At 40.6% G+C, this 21,682-nt stretch overlaps 1 protein-coding gene across 2 annotated transcripts in view; it reads left to right on the top strand.

The window, feature by feature from the left end:
- The window catches only part of PIK3C3 (phosphatidylinositol 3-kinase catalytic subunit type 3), a 143,409-nt gene that overhangs the window by 31,324 nt on the left and 90,403 nt on the right, over positions 1-21,682 (top strand). For both annotated transcript variants that reach the window (XM_074995838.1, XM_074995837.1), the window contains 9 exons: positions 1,299-1,403; positions 1,940-2,032; positions 3,383-3,568; positions 4,936-5,090; positions 7,064-7,154; positions 8,951-9,018; positions 18,989-19,094; positions 19,957-20,073; positions 21,318-21,449. In XM_074995838.1, coding sequence (XP_074851939.1) covers positions 1,299-1,403; positions 1,940-2,032; positions 3,383-3,568; positions 4,936-5,090; positions 7,064-7,154; positions 8,951-9,018; positions 18,989-19,094; positions 19,957-20,073; positions 21,318-21,449 — 1,053 coding nt within the window. The remainder of the gene's footprint in view (positions 1-1,298; positions 1,404-1,939; positions 2,033-3,382; positions 3,569-4,935; positions 5,091-7,063; positions 7,155-8,950; positions 9,019-18,988; positions 19,095-19,956; positions 20,074-21,317; positions 21,450-21,682) is intronic.

Below are 21,682 nucleotides of genomic sequence, written 5' to 3'. Positions count from 1 at the left end.
ACCACCACCTAATTTTTTTCTAAAGTAGTTTTAGAATTTCATTTAAACCAAACTGTCAGTGTACCAGTGCTCTTTCCAAAGCCTTGTTTGGGTAAAGGGGAAGCCAGATTACATTTATTAGATGCTAAGAAGGTGCTAACTGAGTACCTTGATAGAACATTTTCCCTTTATCATTAAATGCAGAGCCACAGTGTGACAGTTGGTTTATATGTTTGTGAATCATTATAGGTTGGAGCTGGCATGCAGGGCAGTTGTATTAGGTAGAGCAATATTGCATTCTTTATTTAACTACGCCTTTCTACTCATCCAGTCAATTCAATGTGTGGCTTACTAAAGTAATCCACAAGTGGAAATATGGGGCGGACACTCAAGTGAAGTCAGGTAACTTGTATCTGGAATTCTGCAAATTGGATTTGGCATGTTCGTGTTCCTTGTTCACCTTCCCTATTTCCGAAAAGTCCAAATGTCAGTATCTTGTGCTGCTACAGCAGTGGAGAGGACTGAGATGGCAGCTGATGCTACATCTCCTTCATACCCACACCCTCAGAATGTTATAGAATGGGAATGTGGGTAAGACAGCATATGGACAGCTTTATAGGCACTGTTCCGGGAAGGTTCTGTCGTCTTGCTGCACTGGTTGGCAAAAGCCTCATAAGTATGAACAAGCAAAATCTTATCACAACAAATTCCATCTACAAGTAACTAACCTTCATTTATGGGCGCAAATGTTATACTGTTAACATTTCTGTAATAAGGAAAGGGCAAGGAATACAGTCCTAGAAAATAATCCAGTTATTCTGAATGTCAGTTCAGCTGGCCAGATAACAGCGACTTCAAGAGCCCTCATGAAGATGTGGCTTTCACTGATGACACCATTGTCAGCACCATGGGATCTAAAACAGCTGTGAAGTAGTCCTGTTGACAGGGTGCTGAAAATGGTGTTGGGAGTTGAAATCTTTTTTGCATTCTCATCTGTACTGTTGCTATTATGGCTTATCAGTTTTAGGTGCTGTGTAAGTCACTTTCACGTTCAACAGCCACCTTGATGTTGGGCATTCACCAAAAGGTCAGAGATAGTTACGCAATTACATTTTGAGTCAAAAGTGTCGGTATTTTTTGTGGAAGAAGACAGCTCACTGTTAAGTTCATGAGACAGAGTATTTTTAGATGTGAATACTCAAGCATGTGATACATTGTGCGGGATGTTGGTGAGTCTTTGCTAGATAGTTGGATTTCGAGACTATTTTTAGGCACATTACATGTTTATAACCACTGACTTTTATTTTGTATATTTTTAGGAGAATTTAGTTGAGAGCAAACATCACAAACTTGCTCGAAGTTTAAGAAGTGGGCCCTCTGATCATGATCTCAAGCCTAATGCATCTACTCGGGATCAGCTGAATGTAAGTTTGTAACTTTCATTTTAGTCCGTGATGTTTAAATATATAGTTTTGATAAATTACTTCGTTCGATGCCAGATGCCAAGTTTGAAAGGAATACAATAGATATGACTTCTATTGAATGTAAATGTGTTGCCAATAAGAGAATTCAACTGAAGATGGCTAGTTGTCTGACCCAGCTCACGAATGGCCAAGGCCATTCCCACCTGATAATTTTGAGATGTGTTAGTCTTACTACTCTAAGTGCAAAGGAATCCACATTGCACACCTTAACTGGCATTTTTGTCAGTGTCAGCAGCAGAGCCAAGGACTGATATTTGATGGAGCTATGGATTCCCTGACCTCTGTGAGAGAGGTTCATCCAAGTTAAGAATGGAAGAGCGTCACTGGTGTAGTGTGGGGAAATTATGCATAGATCAAGGCCTTCATTCAGCTGTGATGTCATTTTGGGATACAACACACTGGATTCTCTCAACTTCTTTGTAATATCAATATATATAATTTTTATTACAAATCATATTCTCTGTAATTTTTAATAGATCATAGTGAGTTATCCACCAACAAAGCAACTGACATATGAGGAACAGGATTTAGTTTGGAAGTTCAGATACTATCTTACTAATCAGGAAAAGGTAAGGTTAAATGTATTGAATATATACCGATCACTCTGCATTGTGGTTGAATTATTTATCTTTCTGTTTCATCAGAGCAACTTTTTTTGTGTCTGCCTCTTCCGAGATGTGAATTCCTGTGAGCTGACAGAGCAGTATGTTTAGTCAAGAATATTTTCATTAATGGAACAGCTATGCTGGTAAAGAGTAGTGACCATTTTTGTAAATCCTATTGGCAAATACCTTTAAAACTTGTTGTAAAATGATCTTGTGCCAAACCTGCCAGAATTAATCCACCAAAGAAAATGTGTTTAATTTCTGCAAATATGGCACAAAAACACAACCTGCTTGTATTCTAGGTAATAGGCTAGATTATTAGAATGTGAGTTAGAACTGGATGGTTAAATAATGCAAACCACCCCCTGTATTGTTTAGCGATTATTTTATGAGTAGCATTACATTATCTCTAACTAGTATCTTCCCATGTAACGTTACATGAGGCCTTAAAAGATTGTAGCTAAACTGTTCAAATGTCAAAGTAGGCAACATGTTCAAAGTACTGGTTATTTTAATTGTAGATATTCAGCTATAAACAAGATGGAAACCATACTCTTCACTTGTTTTATATTTTTGGCTGATCTCTAGCAAAGGGTGTAAATTCCTGATTCAGCTAAGAAGTTAAATATCTCCTCCCTATTCAGCTCCATATAGTGGTTTCAGTTTTGCTAGTTTTCTTTTAATAATTACTGCCTTTTTAGCACAACAATATGACCTGTAAAACCTTTCAGAGATCCTTTTTCCCTGACAATTTCACCCATGATGGATTCAGGTTTTAAGGGTTTATTTTCCACTTTGGTGTTATTGTAAACTCCATGGTGTTTAGTGATGATTGAGTGCATTAATTGGAGGGAGAATAAATTGTGAATTTGAGATTGCTGCTACAGAAGATATAGTTCTCTTGCACTATTGTACTTTAACCTAATTTTTAAGAGAGCCTTGCAAAAACTGAGGAATTAGTCTTCATGACACCCCTCATAATGTAGGTAAGAATTATCACCCCTTTAATGGATATGAGGGCAATGACACACAGGGAGATTAAGTAACTTGGTCAAGATCATGCAGCAAGTCAGTAGCATCATTTAGAGTAGCGCACAGATCTGATTCCCACTGATTTATGGTCACCCAAATTTAGTTGTCTAGAGTATTGCCATTTATTTCGGTTGGATTCCTCCAGTTTATGCTAATAGAATTGCAATAAGAATATGGCCGTGTGACTTGACTTAAACTCTGTAACTCTTCAAATATTTCCATTCATTGATTTCTGTAATTGCTAAGGAATAGTTAGTTTTTTTTTTAATCTTATTTGTTTAGGCTTTGACAAAGTTCTTGAAATGTGTCAACTGGGATCTGCCCCAGGAGGCAAAGCAGGCACTGGAGTTACTGGGCAAATGGAAACCAATGGATGTGGAAGATTCTCTGGAACTGTTATCATCTCAGTTCACCAATCCAACCGTACGGCGATATGCTGTTGCTAGGTTGCAGCAGGCAGATGATGAGGTATTAAAGGACTCTCTTCTGTGGGTGTACTTGACTTTCACTTATGAGACAATCAAAGGGCCTAATGTAACACACATAGTATAGTTTCCATAATGTCTGCTAGTATCTGCATATATATTACCTTTTATAGGAAGGTAATTATGAAAGATAAAAGGTTCACTGTGAAGCTATTCCATGTGTTTCTTTCTTTAGAGAGAATACAACTACCATGATGAAGTAAACCTCCTCACAATGCAAATCAATGCACTATATTAGATGTCTTCCTTCATGCTGACTGAAACAATCACACCTTCTCACCACAACCCCAGAGATGAATTTTGATGTTAATCTGTTCACTTCAAAATTAAATGCTCTGTTGTTGAATATTCAGATACTTCTAGCAATTTATTTCCTGAATACCAAGTGTGTCTTGACATTGCATTTGTCTGCGGAAGAAGGTGCAAAAAGATGTTCTGTTAGCTAGAAATTATATAAAATTTTTGTACTTGTGGGAGATTTCTTTTTCAAAACCCATGTGAAAACACTCATTGGTAGAAATTAAACAAAATTTAACCTATTTTTTTTTAATATGCATAGTCCATCTGCCACTTACACTTTTATGCTGGGGCACTTTATGGGTTTCTCATTCTGAGCTCATGATGCATAATATGTTTTCATAACAGCAGCACATAAAACTGACCCAACTCACAATAGAACACACACCTTGCTCTCTAGCTGGCATTCCCCCTTTATAAGGCTGACTCCTTCAGTAATACCTGCTGTAATATTCTTGACCAAAAACTCATACTTTTCACTATGCATTGAAGGTTACTAATTGGGTTCTGATTTATGAGCAGAGGGGAAAAGTAGGTTTTAGTAGATTTAAAAATCCTGTCTCAAAAATTCAAATCCAAGGGCTATTTTATTGCTTTGGTGGTTTTAGCTTTTATGATGGCTCATAGTGGAGGAGTTAGTATCCTAGATAGCCAAGTCCCAGGCTCTGTCTAACTTTTACACATAGATGTCAAACACACAAAAATAATTAGTTGAACTGATTTTAATTAACATGTGCAAACTAAACATTAAACAGAGTGACAATTGATTACAATAGAGTATGAGGAAGAGTAACACTAGCCACTGTAAAGCAGAATACACTCCATGAGATGTGTATTTAAATTGCTACTGTGAGTTTTTAATAATTAAAAGTTTAAGAAATAGAAACCTTCTGTGCACCATGTTACATCCACGACCACTAGCAATTACTCAGTCTCTACTTCGATTTCTTCACTGAATGATGCGGTGTAATTCTCAAGAGGTGTAAGCATCAAACAATTCACATTCCTCATTCTCCATATATCTATTTTTTTCCTCTGTTATCTCCTTCCAAGGATTTGTTGATGTACCTGTTGCAGTTGGTCCAGGCCCTCAAATATGAAAATTTTGATGATATAAAGAATGGATTAGAGCCAAATAAGAGGGATAGTCAGGGTTCAATGTCTGAGAATATGGCAACATCAGGAACAAGCGCTGCGGAAATAGACAGGTAAGGAGCCTGCTACTTTTAGAAGTGCAGAAACAGAGTGTGGGCATCAGCAGTAAAATATTCTACCTTGCAAACATGCTGCAGTCTTGTCACAGTCACATAAAACATTTATATTGCAAGTTTACTATGCTTGTTTTATTTGAGACCTTCATGATGATTCCATTCTCTACCAATGTGAAACATTAGACTACTCTGGCTGCTGTGGGGTGTTTTGGTTCAAAGTCTTGTAGAGCCATTCCTTAGATATTAAAATAACTGTTTTGTTCTTTGACTTTAATTCCATCTAGTTCGTAACTGAACTGGGTGGGAATTTTTGGAAGAAAGTTTATTTTGGAAATATGTTGGATTTGCTTTAAAATATGGACATCACTGGCTAGCAAGAACCCAGTCAAACAAGGGTATCTAGCAGAGATAAAATTTCATGTTTTGATTATAAGTGGTCTACATATTTAAATGAGAAGGTCATGGATGCTATTTTTTTAAAAAACGAAAACAAATAGAAGTCAAGGCAGTACTGAGGCCTGTGAATTCCTGTTCCCTGTAATACAGGAAAATTACTATAGGATTTTTTGTAATATAAGAACATAGGATATTTTCTCAATCCTTTGGAGCAGGGCAGTCTTCATTGCCTGGGATTTGCTCTGTTTGCCCTAGAGAAAAAGCCTTTCTTTACATTTCCATCCACCAAGACTTCCACTCTTCCATTTCAGCTCTTCAGAATGAGAGACAGAACTCCCCTGAGCTCCTGAAATACTTCAGTCATTAGATCAGTAATGATGAGTTGATCATAAGAGAGTCCCACTGCCTTCAAACTTCTGAGTCTAAATGATGCACATTAAATCTTCTCATTGGTTCCATCTTGACTGTAGTGTGTAAAGCAGGTCTACACAGGTACTTCAGTTGTTGCCCTAACCCTTTTATATGAACTGATGTAAGGCATTGTCCAGTATCCTCCTCAGCATTCCTGTTCTTCCAGCCAGCTTTAACTTGTTAAATATTTGCTTTAGAGCTTAACCCCAATTCTCTTGGAACTAGATGACACAAGCCCCAAAGGAACTAAGTGCCCAAGTCACTTTTGAAAGTTGGGACTTAAGCTCATAAATGTCAGCTGATGAGCTGTTTTTGAAAACTTTATCTGTGTCTTTTAGTGTGCGTGCTTAAGGAGCCTTGTACCTAGAGCTCAGCACAGATACAAAATCCATATCTGCAATGAAAACCACGTCTATAAAGCTGGTATCTGCGGGTTTGCAGGGCTCTTTTACGTGGCTCAGCACAGACTTGACATGTCAGTGTTCCTTTTTGATATGCTACTCTTGATGGGATGTTTTCACGGCCCCAAAGGAGAAAGAAACGAGGACCACTTCACTGGCTTAAAATAGTACCTGGATGGCAGAGCAGTGTCACTAAAAGGGTAGTGTCTACTGCCTCAGATGAAAACGCAGTGCAGGAGTATCAGATTTGCCGGCAGATGTCTCACAATGCTTTGGAAATGTGAAGAATGCATCTAATCTCTTCTAATGAGTGTGTCATGAATCTGATTTTAAGCCTGCACTATAGTGCTTTGAAGGGCAGTCCCTGAGAGCAAAAACCTGAGTTGGCTGAGACCTTGTGTTGATGTGGCCTGCATCTCCTAAGAGGCAAAATGAGAGCAATTGACCAGTGGAGCATCCTTTGCAATCTCTCTAGAAACAGGTTCTGCTAAGACACTAATTATTACAGTGCTTGTAATTATCAGGCTTAGTTTTTTTTTTTTTTTTTAAACAACCACATTACTACAAAGTTTAGACTTTCTGAAGGAGTAATGTTGCCACTACTACTAGTTGATGAGCCTATTTCACTAATCATAGTCCATGGTTGTAGGTGTCACTGTCTGGTTAATATTAATTGAAAATGAAATATATACATGATGATTTTTAACTGTTAGTATGATCCCAGGTCACTCATTGTAAAACACATGCTCTATTTCTTTACAGTTCCCAGATCATTGCAAGTCCTCTTCCTCCTGTGTCCTCCCCACCTCCTACTTCTAAAACAAAGGAGTCTGCCGAGAGCGAAAACCTTGAAGTAAGTAAAGCATGTTAGCATTATTAACTAAGTTGTATTCAAGGTAAATATGGAATGGATATTTGTTTTTTGTGGGTCTTGATGCCTTTTGAATTTGATTAACAAGCCAAATATAACACGTTCACTAAACTTATTACGATGTTTAATTTTTCTGTAAAGTACACTGCTGGATAGTCCCTAAACCAAGACTTGACTTTTTACTCTTGCCCTGGGAATATAAATGTATTAAGAAGAAATGGTTAAGTGAGTTGTTTATAAATATTACTTTATTAAGAAGATACTGAAGGGTTATCTAAATATTTATATCTAAGCTGTTTATGAACATATCCCTTTTAGGCCATGTCTACACTAGCCCCAAACTTTGAAATGGCCACGCAAATGGCCATTTCGAAGTTGACTAATGAAGCGCTGAAATGCATATTCAGTGCTTCCTTAGCATGCGGGCGGCCGCGGCGTTTCGAAATTGATGCAGCTCGCGGCTGTGCGGCTCGTCCCAATGCGGCTCGTTTTCGAAAGGACCCCGTCTACTTTGAAGTCCCCTTATTCCCATCTGCTCATGGGAATAAGGGGACTTCGAAGTAGGCGGGGTCCTTTCGAAAAGGAGCCCTGTCGGGATGAGCCGCGTCAATTTTGAAGCGCCGCAGCCGCCCGCATGCTTAGGAAGCGCTGAATATGCATTTCAGCTCTTCATTAGTAAACTTCGAAATGGCCATTTGCGTGGCCATTTGGACGTTTGGGGCTAGTGTAGACACGGCCTTTATGTGACTAAGTTAATGTTGCATAATTCTGTTAAGCAGAGAGGTTATTACTTCTGGTAAAGATAAAACCAGTGTGGCAAAAGATAGTGAGCATATAATATTACATGCAAGGTAACTTAAATGTGCCTACATAAGTTCGAGTTGCTGTGTGTATAGTTTTTGTATGTATAGCACACACAGCAAAAACTGTGTTCCTGGATCTGATCCTCAACTGGTATAAATGACCTAACTCCATTTATTTCAGTATTACTATCCTAATTTTCACTCGTGGAAGATTAGGGCCTTCTTTTTCTAGTAGATTTTGTACGGGGACTGAAGCCAGTATGAGTGTCTGATGTATTATCAGTTTGAGAGCTTTCACCTGGCTCCAGTCGGTCCATGCAGTTTGCTTCCTGGATTTTACTTCTAATCAAACAATAAATCCCAAATGAAGCAAGGTAGAAATCAGCCCAAGGCTTTTTTTTGGAGTCATCTGCTGCCAGCGTTCATCTGAAGGCTGCTTATTTTTCAGTTTCAGTCCTCTCTAACAAAGAAGAGTGCAGCCCTTTACCACCTACCAAATTCTTGGTGTGGCCCTCCCATAAAAAATTACTGACTACCCCTGCTGTAGCAGCAGCAGCAGCTTGCTCCTCAGTGCTGGCAGATTCCTTGCAGGCAGCTTTTTCCCCTGGCTTGGACTGAGTTTTCAAGCTCATCCCCCTCCTGCGTGGGGAAGGGAGGGATGAAAACAACTCACCCCCTTCCTGGCCATGGGGTTCAGGGACCAGTGAAAGCAGCACAGAACCCAATGTCTTCACCTCCGCTCTATAAGTGACTGCCCCAATTGTGCCCATCTTTAGGATGGAATGTACATATAGTACAGTACTTGGCTTTGGGGTTTTTCAGGGCTGGGGGAATAGGGTCTTCTCTGCTGCCTGATTGATTGATTGCTTTTGGTTTCACATGGTGTCAGTTGACTGGACTGGTCAGCCTGCAACTCTGGTGTTTGTATCTCTGAGGTTCTACTGTATAACACTTTTTTTCCCCCATCTCTTCCAGCAAGACCTTTGCACTTTCTTGATATCGCGAGCCTGCAAGAATTCCACACTGGCTAACTACTTATATTGGTATGCCATAACTTACTTTGTATTGTAGTAGCACCTAAAGTTTCCAAGTTGGTATTCGGGATTCAATTGTGCAATGTGCTCTGCAGCCACAGAGGAAAAGATATTCCTTGCCCCGAAGAACTTTATATCAAATCTGTTTAAAAAAACATAAGAATGGATCTTCTGGGTCAGACCGAGGGTCCCTCTAGCCCAGTGTCATGTCTTCTGATAGTGGCCAGTGCCAGATGCCCCAGAGGGAGTGAACAGAACAGGTAATCATCAAGAGATCCCTCTCCTGTCATCCATTTCCAGCCTACGACAAACAGGCTGGAGCAGGGGTCTGCAATCAAAATAGCAGGAAGAGACTTTTTTTTCAAATTCAGTTACAGAATCAATACTTTTTAAGGGCTGCAGTGCATGTGGATATGAGACAAATAAATAATGGGAAACCATACTTTTTGCGACCCCTGTTTTAAGAGCAGCGCGCACACAATGATTTGTACCAGTTAGAAAGTTTGTAACTTTCACCCCTGGATTGGACAGCAAATGAGGACAAGGAAGACACTGCGCCTGGGGATAGGCTCTTAGGCAGGAAGGAGCAATGTTTGCATCAACGATGCATGCCCCGCCATTCCCAGGCTCTACCTCAACCCCCCAATCTGCTCTCCATCTCCAGTCTTTACCCTCCTCAGCACTCAATCCCCTAATCTGCCCTTCTCTCCAAGCTTTACCTCCATCCCACAAACCCACCCCTCCAGCCTGTCTTAACCCCTCTCAGCCTCAAACTGCCACCTGGGACTAACCCATCTGTGGCACTGGCTGGGGACCTTACACTAGGTGGCCACATGCACCCAATGGAAGGAATGCTGGAGTGGAGGTGTTCTGTTGGTGGGAGTGAGCCGAGCCACACCCACCAGAGAGGTGTGGCCAATCAGGCAGCAAGGTGAGTGAGGGGCTCTGTGCGGCTCCTTGTCCAGCTGCTGCTGAAATAGTGGATCTCAATTCCAGATCCCTCCTGCCATCCTGTTGGCCATTAAACCAATTACATTTAGTTCTATTGTTTCAGTGGCAGTAGGGCAGAGAGCCTCAGAAGAGTCAGCGGCAGCAGCGTCTGGAGCCACAAATGATTCCTTTTAAAGAGCTGCACGTGGTTCCAGAGCCACAGGTTGCCAAACCCCAGGCTGGGGACATCATTCCTGCCCATCCTGTCTAATAGTCATTGATGGACCTGACCTCTATAAATGTATCTAGTTGTTGTTTGAACCCTGTTAACGTTCTGGTCTTCACAGCGTCCTCTGGCAAGGAGTTCCACAGGCCTACTCTGCACTGCATGAAGAAAAACTTCCTTTTGTTAGTTTTAAACCTGCAATGCAAGAACTTCATTTGGTAACCCTTAGTTCTTACGTTATGGGAGTAAATAAATAGCTATTCCTTATTCACTTTTTGCATCCCTGTTATAATTTTGTAGACCTCTATCAAAAGGGTTCCCAAACTTTTTGGCATCACGCCCCCCTACTTCGTCTTTATCATCATCTAACCCCCGTTTAACAAAAAAAAATTCAATTAATAATTTAAAATAAACACAAAAACTTGATATAAAATTTATTTAAAATTAAAAATAAGCACACATAGTTTTCTTGACCATTGTGGGTGCTTGGTGCAGCCCCAGCTGGCCCGCTGCCTAAGCCCCATGCTAGCCACCTACCCGCCTGAGACCTGCACTGGCAGATCCACCAGCCCAAGCCCAGCACTGCCGGGGCCAGCCACTCACCCATCCACCAGGGCCAGCCGCCTGCCTGTCCACTGGCCACCCAAGCCCTGTGCTGCTGGGACCAGCTGCCTGCCCCAGGCACAGGCCTGCCACCTGAGCCACCCGCCCAAGCCCCACTTTGCCAGGGCCAGCTGTTCGCCCACCAGCCCAAGCTCTACACTTCTGGGGCCAGCTGCCCGATCCCCACACTGCTGGGGCCAGCCACCCACCCACCAGCCTGAGCCACCTGAGTCCCGCAGTTCTGGGGACAATCGCCAGTCCAAGTTGCCTGAGCCCTGCGATGCTGGGACCAGCTGCCCAAGTCCTGCAAGCTGGCCAGCTGCCAAAGCCCCACAAGCCACCCGCCCGAGCCCTTCCCCTCCCATAAACCAGGCACCACCAGTCTCCCACTCTTACCCCATCCCCCTCCCCCAAACCAAGCAAACCCAGCCCCCCCAACTAATCCCATCCTCCTCCTCCCCTCCAACCCACACTCACCTTTGCATGTGGGTCTTCACTGGCTGCCCACTTTTTACAGCGGCTGCACTGGGTCATCTACGTAAAATGGCAGAGGCTGAGAGCCGGAAGCAAATGCTGTCTCTTTCTTCAGGTGTGGGGGAGTGATGGGGGAGCTGAGTCCACTTGCGCCCCCACCTGGAATTTCTTCGTGCCCATCAATTTGGGAAACCATGCTCTATTATATCCCTGCTTAGTCTCCTTTTTTCTAAGCTGAAAAGTCAATCTTCATATGTCACCCATTCTATCCCCGAATAATTTTTATTGCCCTATTCTGAGCCATTTCCAGTGCAAATATATCTTTTTTTTGAGATGAGGTGACCACATCTATATGCAGTATTTAAGATGGGCATACCATGGTTTTATATAGAGAATATAAGGTAATGTCTCTTTTGTCTCTATCCCTTTTTTGATGATTCACAGAATCATAGGGCTGGAAGGGACCTCAGGAGGTCATCTATCCAGCCCCTGCTTCAAGCAGGGTTCTGGATATGGTTTGCTTTTGTGACTGCTGCTGCACATTGAGTGGATGTTTTCAGAGAACTATCCACAAGAACTCCCAAGTTCTCTTTTGAGGGCCTGTAGCTAAATTAGTCCACATCATTTTGTATGTATACTTGGGATTATTTTTTCCAAGGTGCATTACATTTATCAACATTAAATTTCATTTGCCATTTTGTTGCCCAGTCAGTCTGCTTTGTTCTTAACTATCTTGAGTAGTTTAGTATCATCTGCAGATTTTGCCACCTCACTGTTTATCTCTTCCTCCAGCGCATTTATAAATAGGTTGAATAGTGAGTTGATGCTGTACTGTAGTGTTCAGGAAGTAGATCTCTTGTGTGAGGTTGATAGTGGGTGGTGGAAATTGTTGAAATCCCTGTGGAATTCAAGGGTCTGCTTACATCCTTATCATGGGTCCATGTGATGAACTTGTTCTACTAGTAACAGAGAGGTAGCTGTGTTAGACTGTATTCTAACAAAAAAAAAAAAAAAACCCACAGCAATAATGTAGCATTTTAAAGACTAACAAAATGATGTATTCGGTAATGAGCTTTTGTGGGAGAGACCACCTTCATCAGATGAATCGCATTTCCAGTACAGACTGGCATCTATAATTACAGAGGTCCAAAAAAAATTGCAATAAAAACTGGCAAATCACGTATAAAGGACTGAAGGAGGGAGGTGAAGAGTGGAGGATGTTAAGTGTCTTGCCTGAAATAATTAGGAGCATCAAAGGAAGAGAAACAGTCCTTGTAATGCATGAGTTAATTGTTGTCTCTGTTCATACCAAGTGTTAATTTGTCAAATTTGAATATGAACTGCAATTCACAACTTTCTCTGTGTAATCTGTTTCTAAAGTCTCTTTGTTCAAAGACACAAATTCTCTGGTCTTCAGCAGAATGGCCCACTCATAATTATTTCAGGCATCCCCTACCCCTCAGGCCCTTCCTTCAGTCCTGTGTACTTGATTTGTCAGTTTTTATTGCAATTTTTTTTTGGACCGCTGTACTTAGAGATGCCAGTCTCTACTGGAAATGCGATTCATCTGATGAAGTGAGTCTGTCTTACGAAGCTCATCACTGAATAAATCATTTTGGTAAAGTGCTACATTTCTGTTAATTTTGTTTGGTCCTACTAGTGATTTTCATTTTTCCCTTCTCCTATGTCCCCCACTCCCCACCCATTATATAAGCCTTGGCCTTTGTTTTTTCTTTCCATGTTTCATCTGAGAGAGTGGGTTTTGCCCACAAAATCTCATGACTTAATTTTTGTTATGCTCGAAAGTGCCAGGGATTGCTCATTACTTGTGAAGCTACAGACTAACATGGCTACCCTGCTAAGACTAATATGTAATGAAAAGAACTTAATGATTAGAAATGGAAGGGCTGAGTTAAAATACACTATCCAAAATTCAGAGAGGTAGCCATGTTAGTCTGTAACTTCGAGAACAACATAAGAACATAAGAATGGCCATACTGGGTCAGACCAAAGGTCCATCCAGCCCAGCATCCCATCTGCCGACGGTGGCCAATGCCAGGTGCCCCAGAGAAGGAGAACAGAAGACAATGATCAAGTGATTTATCTCCTGCCATCCATCTCCTGCCCTTGTTCTGAAGGCTAGGGCACCATACTTTATCCCTGGCTAATAGCCATTTATGGACCTAACCTGCAAAAATTTATCAAGCTCTTTTTTAAACCCTAATAGAGTCCTGGCCTTCACAGCCTCCTCGGGCAAGGAGTTCCACACGTTGAGTGTGTGTTGTGTGAAGAAAAATTTCCTTTTATTAGTTTTGAACCTACTACCCATCAATTTCATATGGTGTCCCCTAGTTCTTGTATTATGGGAAAAGGTAAATAATTTTTCTATATTCACTTTCTCCACACCATTCATGATTTTATATACCTCTATCATATCGCCCCTCAATCGCCTCTTTTCCAGACTGAAAAGTCCCAGTCTCTCTAGCCTCTCCCCATATGGGACCCGTTCCAAGCCCCTAATCATCTTAGTCGCCCTTTTCTGAACCTTTTCTAATGCCAATATATCTTTTTTGAGGTGAGGAGACCACATCTGCACGCAGTACTCAAGATGTGGGCATACCATAGTTTTATATAGGGGAAGTATGATATCTTTTGTCTTATTATCGATCCCTTTTTTAATAATTCCTAACATCCTATTTGCCTTACTAACTGCCGCTGCACACTGCGTGGATGTCTTCAGAGAACTATCCACTATAACTCCAAGATCCCTTTCCTGATCTGTCGTAGCTAAATTTGACCCCATCATGTAGTACGTGTAATTTGGGTTATTTTTTCCAACATGCATTACCTTACACTTACCCACATTAAATTTCATTTGCCATTTTGCTGCCCAATCACTCAGTTTGCTGAGATCTTTTTGTAGTCCTTCACAATCCCTTTTGGTTTTGACTGTCCTGAACAACTTGGTGTCATCTGCAAACTTTGCCACCTCACTGCTTACCTCATTTTCTAGATCATTGATGAACAAGTTGAACAGGATCGGTCCCAGGACTGACCCCTGGGGAACACCACTAGTTACCCTCCATTGTGAAAATTTACCATTTATTCCCACCCTTTGTTTTCTGTCTTTTAACCAATTCCCGATCCATGAAAGGATCTTTCCTCCTATCCCATGACCACCTAATTTACATAAAAGCCTTTGGCACCTGATAGACTTAGAAGTTTACATAGAAGTCTTGTGGCACCTGATAGACTAACAGATATTTTGGAGCATAAGCTTTCGTGGGCAAAGACCCACTTCATCAAGTGGGTCTTGATGAAGTGGGTCATTGCCCATAAAAGCTTATGCTCCAAAATATCTGTTAGTCTATAAGGTGCTACAAGACTTTTTACTGTACAAAATTGTTAGTTTTTTAAGGTGCGACTTGACTACTTTGTTTGTTTTGTCCAAAATGATGTGCCAAAAATAACTTATTCTGACTGTGGTTCCAGGTGTCTATCATTGCAAAATATGTCCTTGTCTTCTCTCTCTCATACAATATTTAAATTTAAAATATTATTAAAAACTTGAAAGATTTACTACAACACATGATATGCATGTCAACAAACTCATTTCTTCTGTCCTAGGCTACGTCTACACGTGCACCCAACTTCGAAATAGCTTATTTCGATGTTGCGACATCGAAATAGGCTATTTCGATGAATAACGTCTACACGTCCTCCAGGGCTGGCAACGTCGATGTTCAACTTCGACGTTGCTCAGCCCAACATCGAAATAGGCACAGCGAGGGAACGTCTACACGCCAAAGTAGCACACGTCGAAATAAGGGAGCCAGGCACAGCTGCAGACAGGGTCACGGGGCGGACTCAACAGCAAGTCGCTGCCTTAAAGGGCCCCTCCCAGACACACTTTCATTAAACAGTGCAAGATACACAGAGCCAACAACTAGTTGCAGACCCTGTATATGCAGCACGGACCCCCAGCTGCAGCAGCCAGAAGCCCTGGGCTAAGGGCTGCTGCCCACGGTGACCACAGAGCCCCGCAAGGGCTGGAGAGAGAGTATCTCTCAACCCCCCAGCTGATGGCCGCCATGGAGGACCCCGCTATTTCGATGTTGCGGGACGCGGATCGTCTACACGTCCCTACTTCGATGTTGAACGTCGAAGTAGGGCGCTATTCCCATCCCCTCATGGGGTTAGCGACTTCGACGTCTCGCCGCCTAACGTCGATTTCAACTTCGAAATAGCGCCCAACACGTGTAGACGTGACGGGCGCTATTTTGAAGTTACTGCCGCTACTTCGAAGTAGCGTGCACGTGTAGACGCAGCTCTAGTGTGGAATGTTTTTTAAATTAAAAATATGTTGAGCTTTTCTGAAAGTAAGGTATTTACAGGCATGACTACTGTGAATAGAAGTCAGATGCTTTGTACAGTCAAATATTCTTATTTAAGTAGAAATTACTTAGTCTAGCTTCACTCACTTTCCTGGGAGCGTCTTTTGTTTTGCAGGTTTTGTGCAAGATTGTGTGGTGTTTGTATCACTAATACAAGTATACTGCATTCTGAAACTTGAACAAACTCCCTTTCCTCTTCCTAACCCATTCAGTCATCATACTTTCAAGCTATCTCACTTTTGCCTTCTGACCACAGAAGTGGATAATTTATTCTTTCCTTTCCTTCCAGACATCTCAATTTCTCAGTGACAGAATCCAAATGTCACAGCTACAGTTTGATCTAGCATAACCATAAATCCTTTTGGCTGCTGATCAGTTATATTTTACAGCTAAATCAAAAGCTGCAGGAGCTTAAAGCAATCAATGGAAAAATACAGTAACCCTTGAAATTCAGGCATCAGTCATATTACAGTGATGCTAGTCATTCTTGTAGCATCTCACTTTTGTGTTCAGACGTTTAAAACTAATTCTTGTCTATGCATCCACTGAGATAATTGACTTCAGGCTTTTGGGTCTTTCTTTCAAAAAGTTAAGAGAGACACCATGTAGTACTTTGCAAATAAAGTTGACATAAAGGTACAGTTTAATGAATCTTTTTGTATTTTGCCTTCTTCCCTTCTCTTGTTGAGTACACAAACTCAGAAATTGCACATGAAAAGCTGTCAAACTTCATTTCCTCCGTAATAAGATCTAAATTTACAGCATTAAAAAAGCTATCCTACTAGCAGTCACTGCTGCAAGAAAGAGAGCTTTGGAAGTAGCTTCTGGTGAGCTACAGGATCAATCAAGGTTACAGTGTTTGAAATACAGGTATTTGTCTGACTACCGAATATATTTAAAGTTTTATAATGAATTTGTAAATTAATCTAGCGAGCTGTATCACACATGGACTTGATGAAAAATTCACACTTGGTATGTAGTGAGCTCTTGAATCAATGTGAAGAGGCAGCCCCTCACAGCAAATTATTTATCGGATTTTGCAGTTTCCTGCAGTTGATTTTCTACATGGAGAAGAGACCATTTTGATTAGTTCTTCTGTGGCTACCAAATTATGTATTAATCCCTGTCAACTCAAAATATGCTTTTCAATCTAGAGATGTAGCTACACTATACAACCCTTTGTGCATTGTTCTTCAAATTCATGTACATCTTTCGTCAACTTTCACATAGCTTTGTCTTGGGAATGGAATTGCCGCTCCATCTGTGTGAGTCAGCTCAGATTGTCACCTCGTTTCCTCCTTTCATCTCCTATACTGCTAAATTAATTTCTTTTTCATTGGTGTTCCTGACACGGTACTTAATTTGTGCCTGGACTTCCCAGCGTTCACCTCAAACAATGCTAGGCTTGGTAATTCATAGCTCTGGCACCTCTGGGCTTGCTGTACCAGTTTGCAATGTAAAAAAATTTGCTCGAGCCTGGCACCTTTTTTCATTACAAATTAAATACTGGCTTGACTGTAGGTGTACCAGCATACAACCAGTTTCAGTGATCTAAAATAGAAACAAAGTATATGTTGCATAAAGTAGGTAGACAAACAGTTGTTAAACAGAGCATGAAATCAGCTAGACTCAAGGGAAAGTGGTTAGCTTGTGTCTCAGATTTATTCATTTGATTTAATTTGTAATCAACATTCTTACCAGCCTTAATCATTCCTGGTATGGGATCTTATAGTATTTAAAATCCAGAGAGGTACCCATGTTAGTCTGTATCTTCGAGAACAACAAGAAGTCCTGTGGCACCTTATAGACTAACAGATATTTTGGAACATAAGCTTTCATGGGAAAAAACCCTCTTTATCAGATGCCCCATGTCTTTGCCCACGAAAGCTTATGTTCCAAAATATTTGTTAGTCTATAAGGTGCCACAGGACTTCTTATTGTTACTTAAAATCCAATTATCCAATAAAAAAAAAAATTCTGTACCTCAAAACACTTACTGGTGCCGGAGCAGGTGTTCTACTGAGCCTGTACATTGTTTAACATGGTAGAACTCCCATCCTACAGCACCACCATAAGGTAAGCAGAAAGGGAAGTGTCACAAAATGGATGGATTTGGTCCAGATGTCTGGGAAGATGGATTAGGTTAACTGAATTTGTATAGTCACATAACCCAAATCAAGCATTGGAAAATGTAGTTTATTCAGTTAGATGTTAAATAGCCGGAACTGGAATTTGTACAGTTTTATGTATTGTGATATGCTGTGTTTTAGAGGGTGCAGGGGGGATAAAACATCCGCCTGTTTTAGTTGGCATTACTTTATGCTTTAAAAGTGAAATCAATTTCTGTGCCACATAAGAAGTAACCCATAAAGCAGTCAGAATAACACACACAATATATCAAAATAAGGCATCAAATCAAAAATCATTGTAAAATTCTGTTCTCTTCTTTGGCTGTCTCTAGTCTGGTAGTCCTTTAAAAACAAACAGTAGCATCTTTGCAAAGCTGTATTTTGGGATCACGCAAGTATTTCTCTGTCCCAATTGCTGATGGAACATGTGGTGGCAATGCAATTTTGGAGGAAGAAGGAGTTCAGGAGGTTGTTTGCATTTCCATTTTGTAGCACTCCTATTAGGAAAGGGTAATAGAGCAGCAAGAATGACTGAAAGCTCCTGAGAATGGTAAGACAAATTGAGAGTGTATCTTACTTACCAAATTGTTGGTCAGGACCCCAAAATGGGTCACCACCCCATTTTAATGGGGTCACTAGGGGTGGCTTGCACTTGGCGAGGGCCTGGGGCTGAAGCCTGAACTTCACAACCTAGGGCCAAAGCTGAAGAGCATGGGCTTCAGCTCTTGACAATGGAGCTCATATCATGTTACGGCCCCACTTACCAGGGGCTATAGCCCTTGTGCTCCCTCTTTGGCCTGCCCTGCCCAGAATGATGGGGTTCAGGCTTTGTCCCCAGTACCCCACTTCAGGGCAGTGGAAAGCTCAGTCTTCATTTCTCCCGTCTTGGGATCATGTAGTAAATTTTTTTTTATTAGAAGGGAGTCACAGTGCACTGAATGTTCAAACCTCCTGGTACATATGGATATATAGTTTGACAGAGGTTTGTATCTGGCCTACCTGGCCATACCTGCTCTGTTTGAGTGCTATCTTTCAGGTGTTCCATATGTCATTGGGAAGACCCAAGATGTGTGTCCTTAGTACTGCTTCCTGAAGATTCAGGTTTTGCCCTGAACTAAGTAAAATTTTGTTTTGCCATAACTGCAGATCTTTATAGCATTGCACAGCTAAGTGATTTGTGTTCCAGAAGGACAGTTTTAAACAATATTGTTTTTGTGTTAAAGGTATGTTATAGTAGAATGTGAAGACCAAGACACTCAGCAGAGGGATCCTAAGACTCATGAAATGTACCTAAATGTGATGAGGCGATTTAGTCAGGCTCTATTAAAGGTAATCCATCCCTTAGGTAATGAATGATTAAGCAGTTTGCAGAGTTTTTTTGGTTTTTGAAACGTGTTTGTTTCTTACGATGCCATACCACAAGCACTACAGACTGCCAAGCTCCCTGGAATTATTTTGATCTGCTCTAAATGATGTAATATAATTCAAAGTAAATGAATACTACTTCCAAGGGAAGTGTTTCCCTTACTCTATTAGCCACTTTTCTTAAAATTGTAAAACTAACTTTTCATATTGTGCTTGTCTTGAGACTCCTTGGCATCTGGCAATGAATATATGGGGAGGGAATATTTGGCCCTGCTTGACAAACAGGAGATTGAGTCACTTGCCTTTGTTAAATCAAGAAGCAATGCTGATGTGTGTCAGCAGCAGAGGGTGCTGCTGTTATGGAAAAGTCCTTGTAATCCATAACTTGTGGCATACATGTACAGAGTTTGCTGGCTTAACTCTAACAGTCAGGTATCGTTCACTGCATTTTACTTCACATCTCATTAATGCAGCTTCAAGGCATTCATGATTCATGTCGTACAAAGGTGTATTTCACAGGCAAGAATCTTCATGAAACTTACTTTTTCTGCCCCCTGTGAATTAGTTTGTCATGCATGGATGCTTGCTACTATTATTGTTGATGTAAATTGAAGTGCAGTGAAAGGTCAGATAACTGATTGCCAGCTACAGCAATCTTTATTGCATTTTACACAAAATACTATGCTTTGAATGAACTCTGAAATGAAAGATAATTGATATTTTATATTAACTAGGACAATCTATCTAGGCTAAGAATAAATGTACAATTTTCAGATATAGTTTCACAACAAAGAACTAATTTTCTGTTTCTTTTTCATTCACGTAGGGTGATAAATCTGTCAGGGTTATGCGTTCTTTGTTGGCCGCACAGCAGACATTTGTAGATCGACTAGTTCATCTAATGAAGGCAGTGCAGCGTGAAAGTGGGAACCGTAAAAAAAAGGTAAATGCAGGAATAAAAACTTCGTGGGTTTTGAAATGTTAGAGTCGAGTGTTAAGTTTTCACTGGAAGCTCTTAATGTTAAGTTGTGTAGCAAAGTACTCTTAATTTGTTTTTAACATCCTATTAAGCTAAGCATATATGTTAATATGCAGTCTGTTTTCATCTGAAGTATTTTAGCTTCTTATGTGTTTTTTGTCCTTGAGTGATCATAATTGGATTTGTTTTATTGTCTTCTTTTTGCATGCATATATGGAAGACTTGGATTTCTTCTGGGAAATCTCTTCTCAAAGATGCTTTTTGACCAATTTATTTTTCCTCTCTAATTTATGTAAACATAACTGCCTTGTTCCCTCTTGGAGGTATTTTCAGAGTGTTGCTTGGGCCCACAAAAATTCCTTTTTATATGAGATTCAATATTTAAATATAGGGCTAACACCTACAATGAGATTGCCGAAGGCTGTTACCACCTTGTGTAAACCCATTGAAGAGAACAGCATTCCCTATCGATACAGGGTCCAGGTGTGTAATTCCTGGTGCAGGATCATATCCTAAACTGTATTTCGTCTTATTTTTTCCATCCATGAGCAGAATAGATTTTATGTGTACCAAGGCGTGTGTGAATGTGCACCACCAATAAAGACACATTCTGCCTTTTGTGGGTGACTATAGGCACTTTTTGCTAATCAGATGGGCGGCATATGAGTCTGTCCTGGGCAGCTGCCCAAGCACTCAGCTTACAAGGAACACTGATCCTAAACTGAAGTATGAACAGATCTCACATAAGAGAACTAAAAATCTCTGATGTGTAAAACTAACACATCTTCGTTACTTGCATGTTGAATAGTAACAGAGTAAGCCGTGCTAGTCTATACACTATCAAAACAAAAAGCAGGCAAGTAGCACTTGACTTTAGTCTTTAAAGTGCTACTTGACTGCTTTTTATCTTTGTTACTATCGCTGACACATGTAAACACATGCAGATTTAAATGACTATATAGAATATCTGATTGTGACTTCAAAACAATATGACATCTATCTTCAGCACAACGTGAAATTAAAAAAAATACAGAACAGTTGACAAAGAGCCTTATAAGTGTTCAATAACATGGATATGCATTTGCTTTTTTGTTTCTGCACATTTTTATGCTCATCTATATAAATATTTCAGTAAAGGTTGTTCTTGTGCTCTTCCAGCTGCATTTACATTTTCATCTAATTGAAATGTTGGGATTTTGCTCTTTTAGAATGAGAGGCTACAGGCATTACTTGGAGACAATGAGAAGATGAATTTATCAGATGTGGAACTTATTCCACTGCCTTTAGAACCTCAGGTGAAAATCAGAGGAATAATCCCAGAGACAGCTACACTGTTTAAGGTAAATGGGAGACATCCACCATTGAATAAGTGAAATACAATTAAAGCTTAATTTTTGGAAGGCTAACAGAAGCATCACCTTGAGAAGTCCTTGATGTTACATTTGTCAGATAAACAGTGGTTGCACTCAGAGTAGAAATACTTTGATCATGCACTTGTCCCACTAAGTTCATGACTATTATTTCAATTGCTGGAGCATAAAGTTTAAGTGGCATTTAGGTTTAAAAGATTGTA

Source organism: Carettochelys insculpta, chromosome 5, assembly GCF_033958435.1.
Source record: "Carettochelys insculpta isolate YL-2023 chromosome 5, ASM3395843v1, whole genome shotgun sequence".
In the NCBI taxonomy this organism is placed as follows: domain Eukaryota; kingdom Metazoa; phylum Chordata; order Testudines; family Carettochelyidae; genus Carettochelys; species Carettochelys insculpta.
Note: the sequence above shows the minus strand (reverse complement) of the source record. Positions and strands in the feature narration are given on the sequence as shown.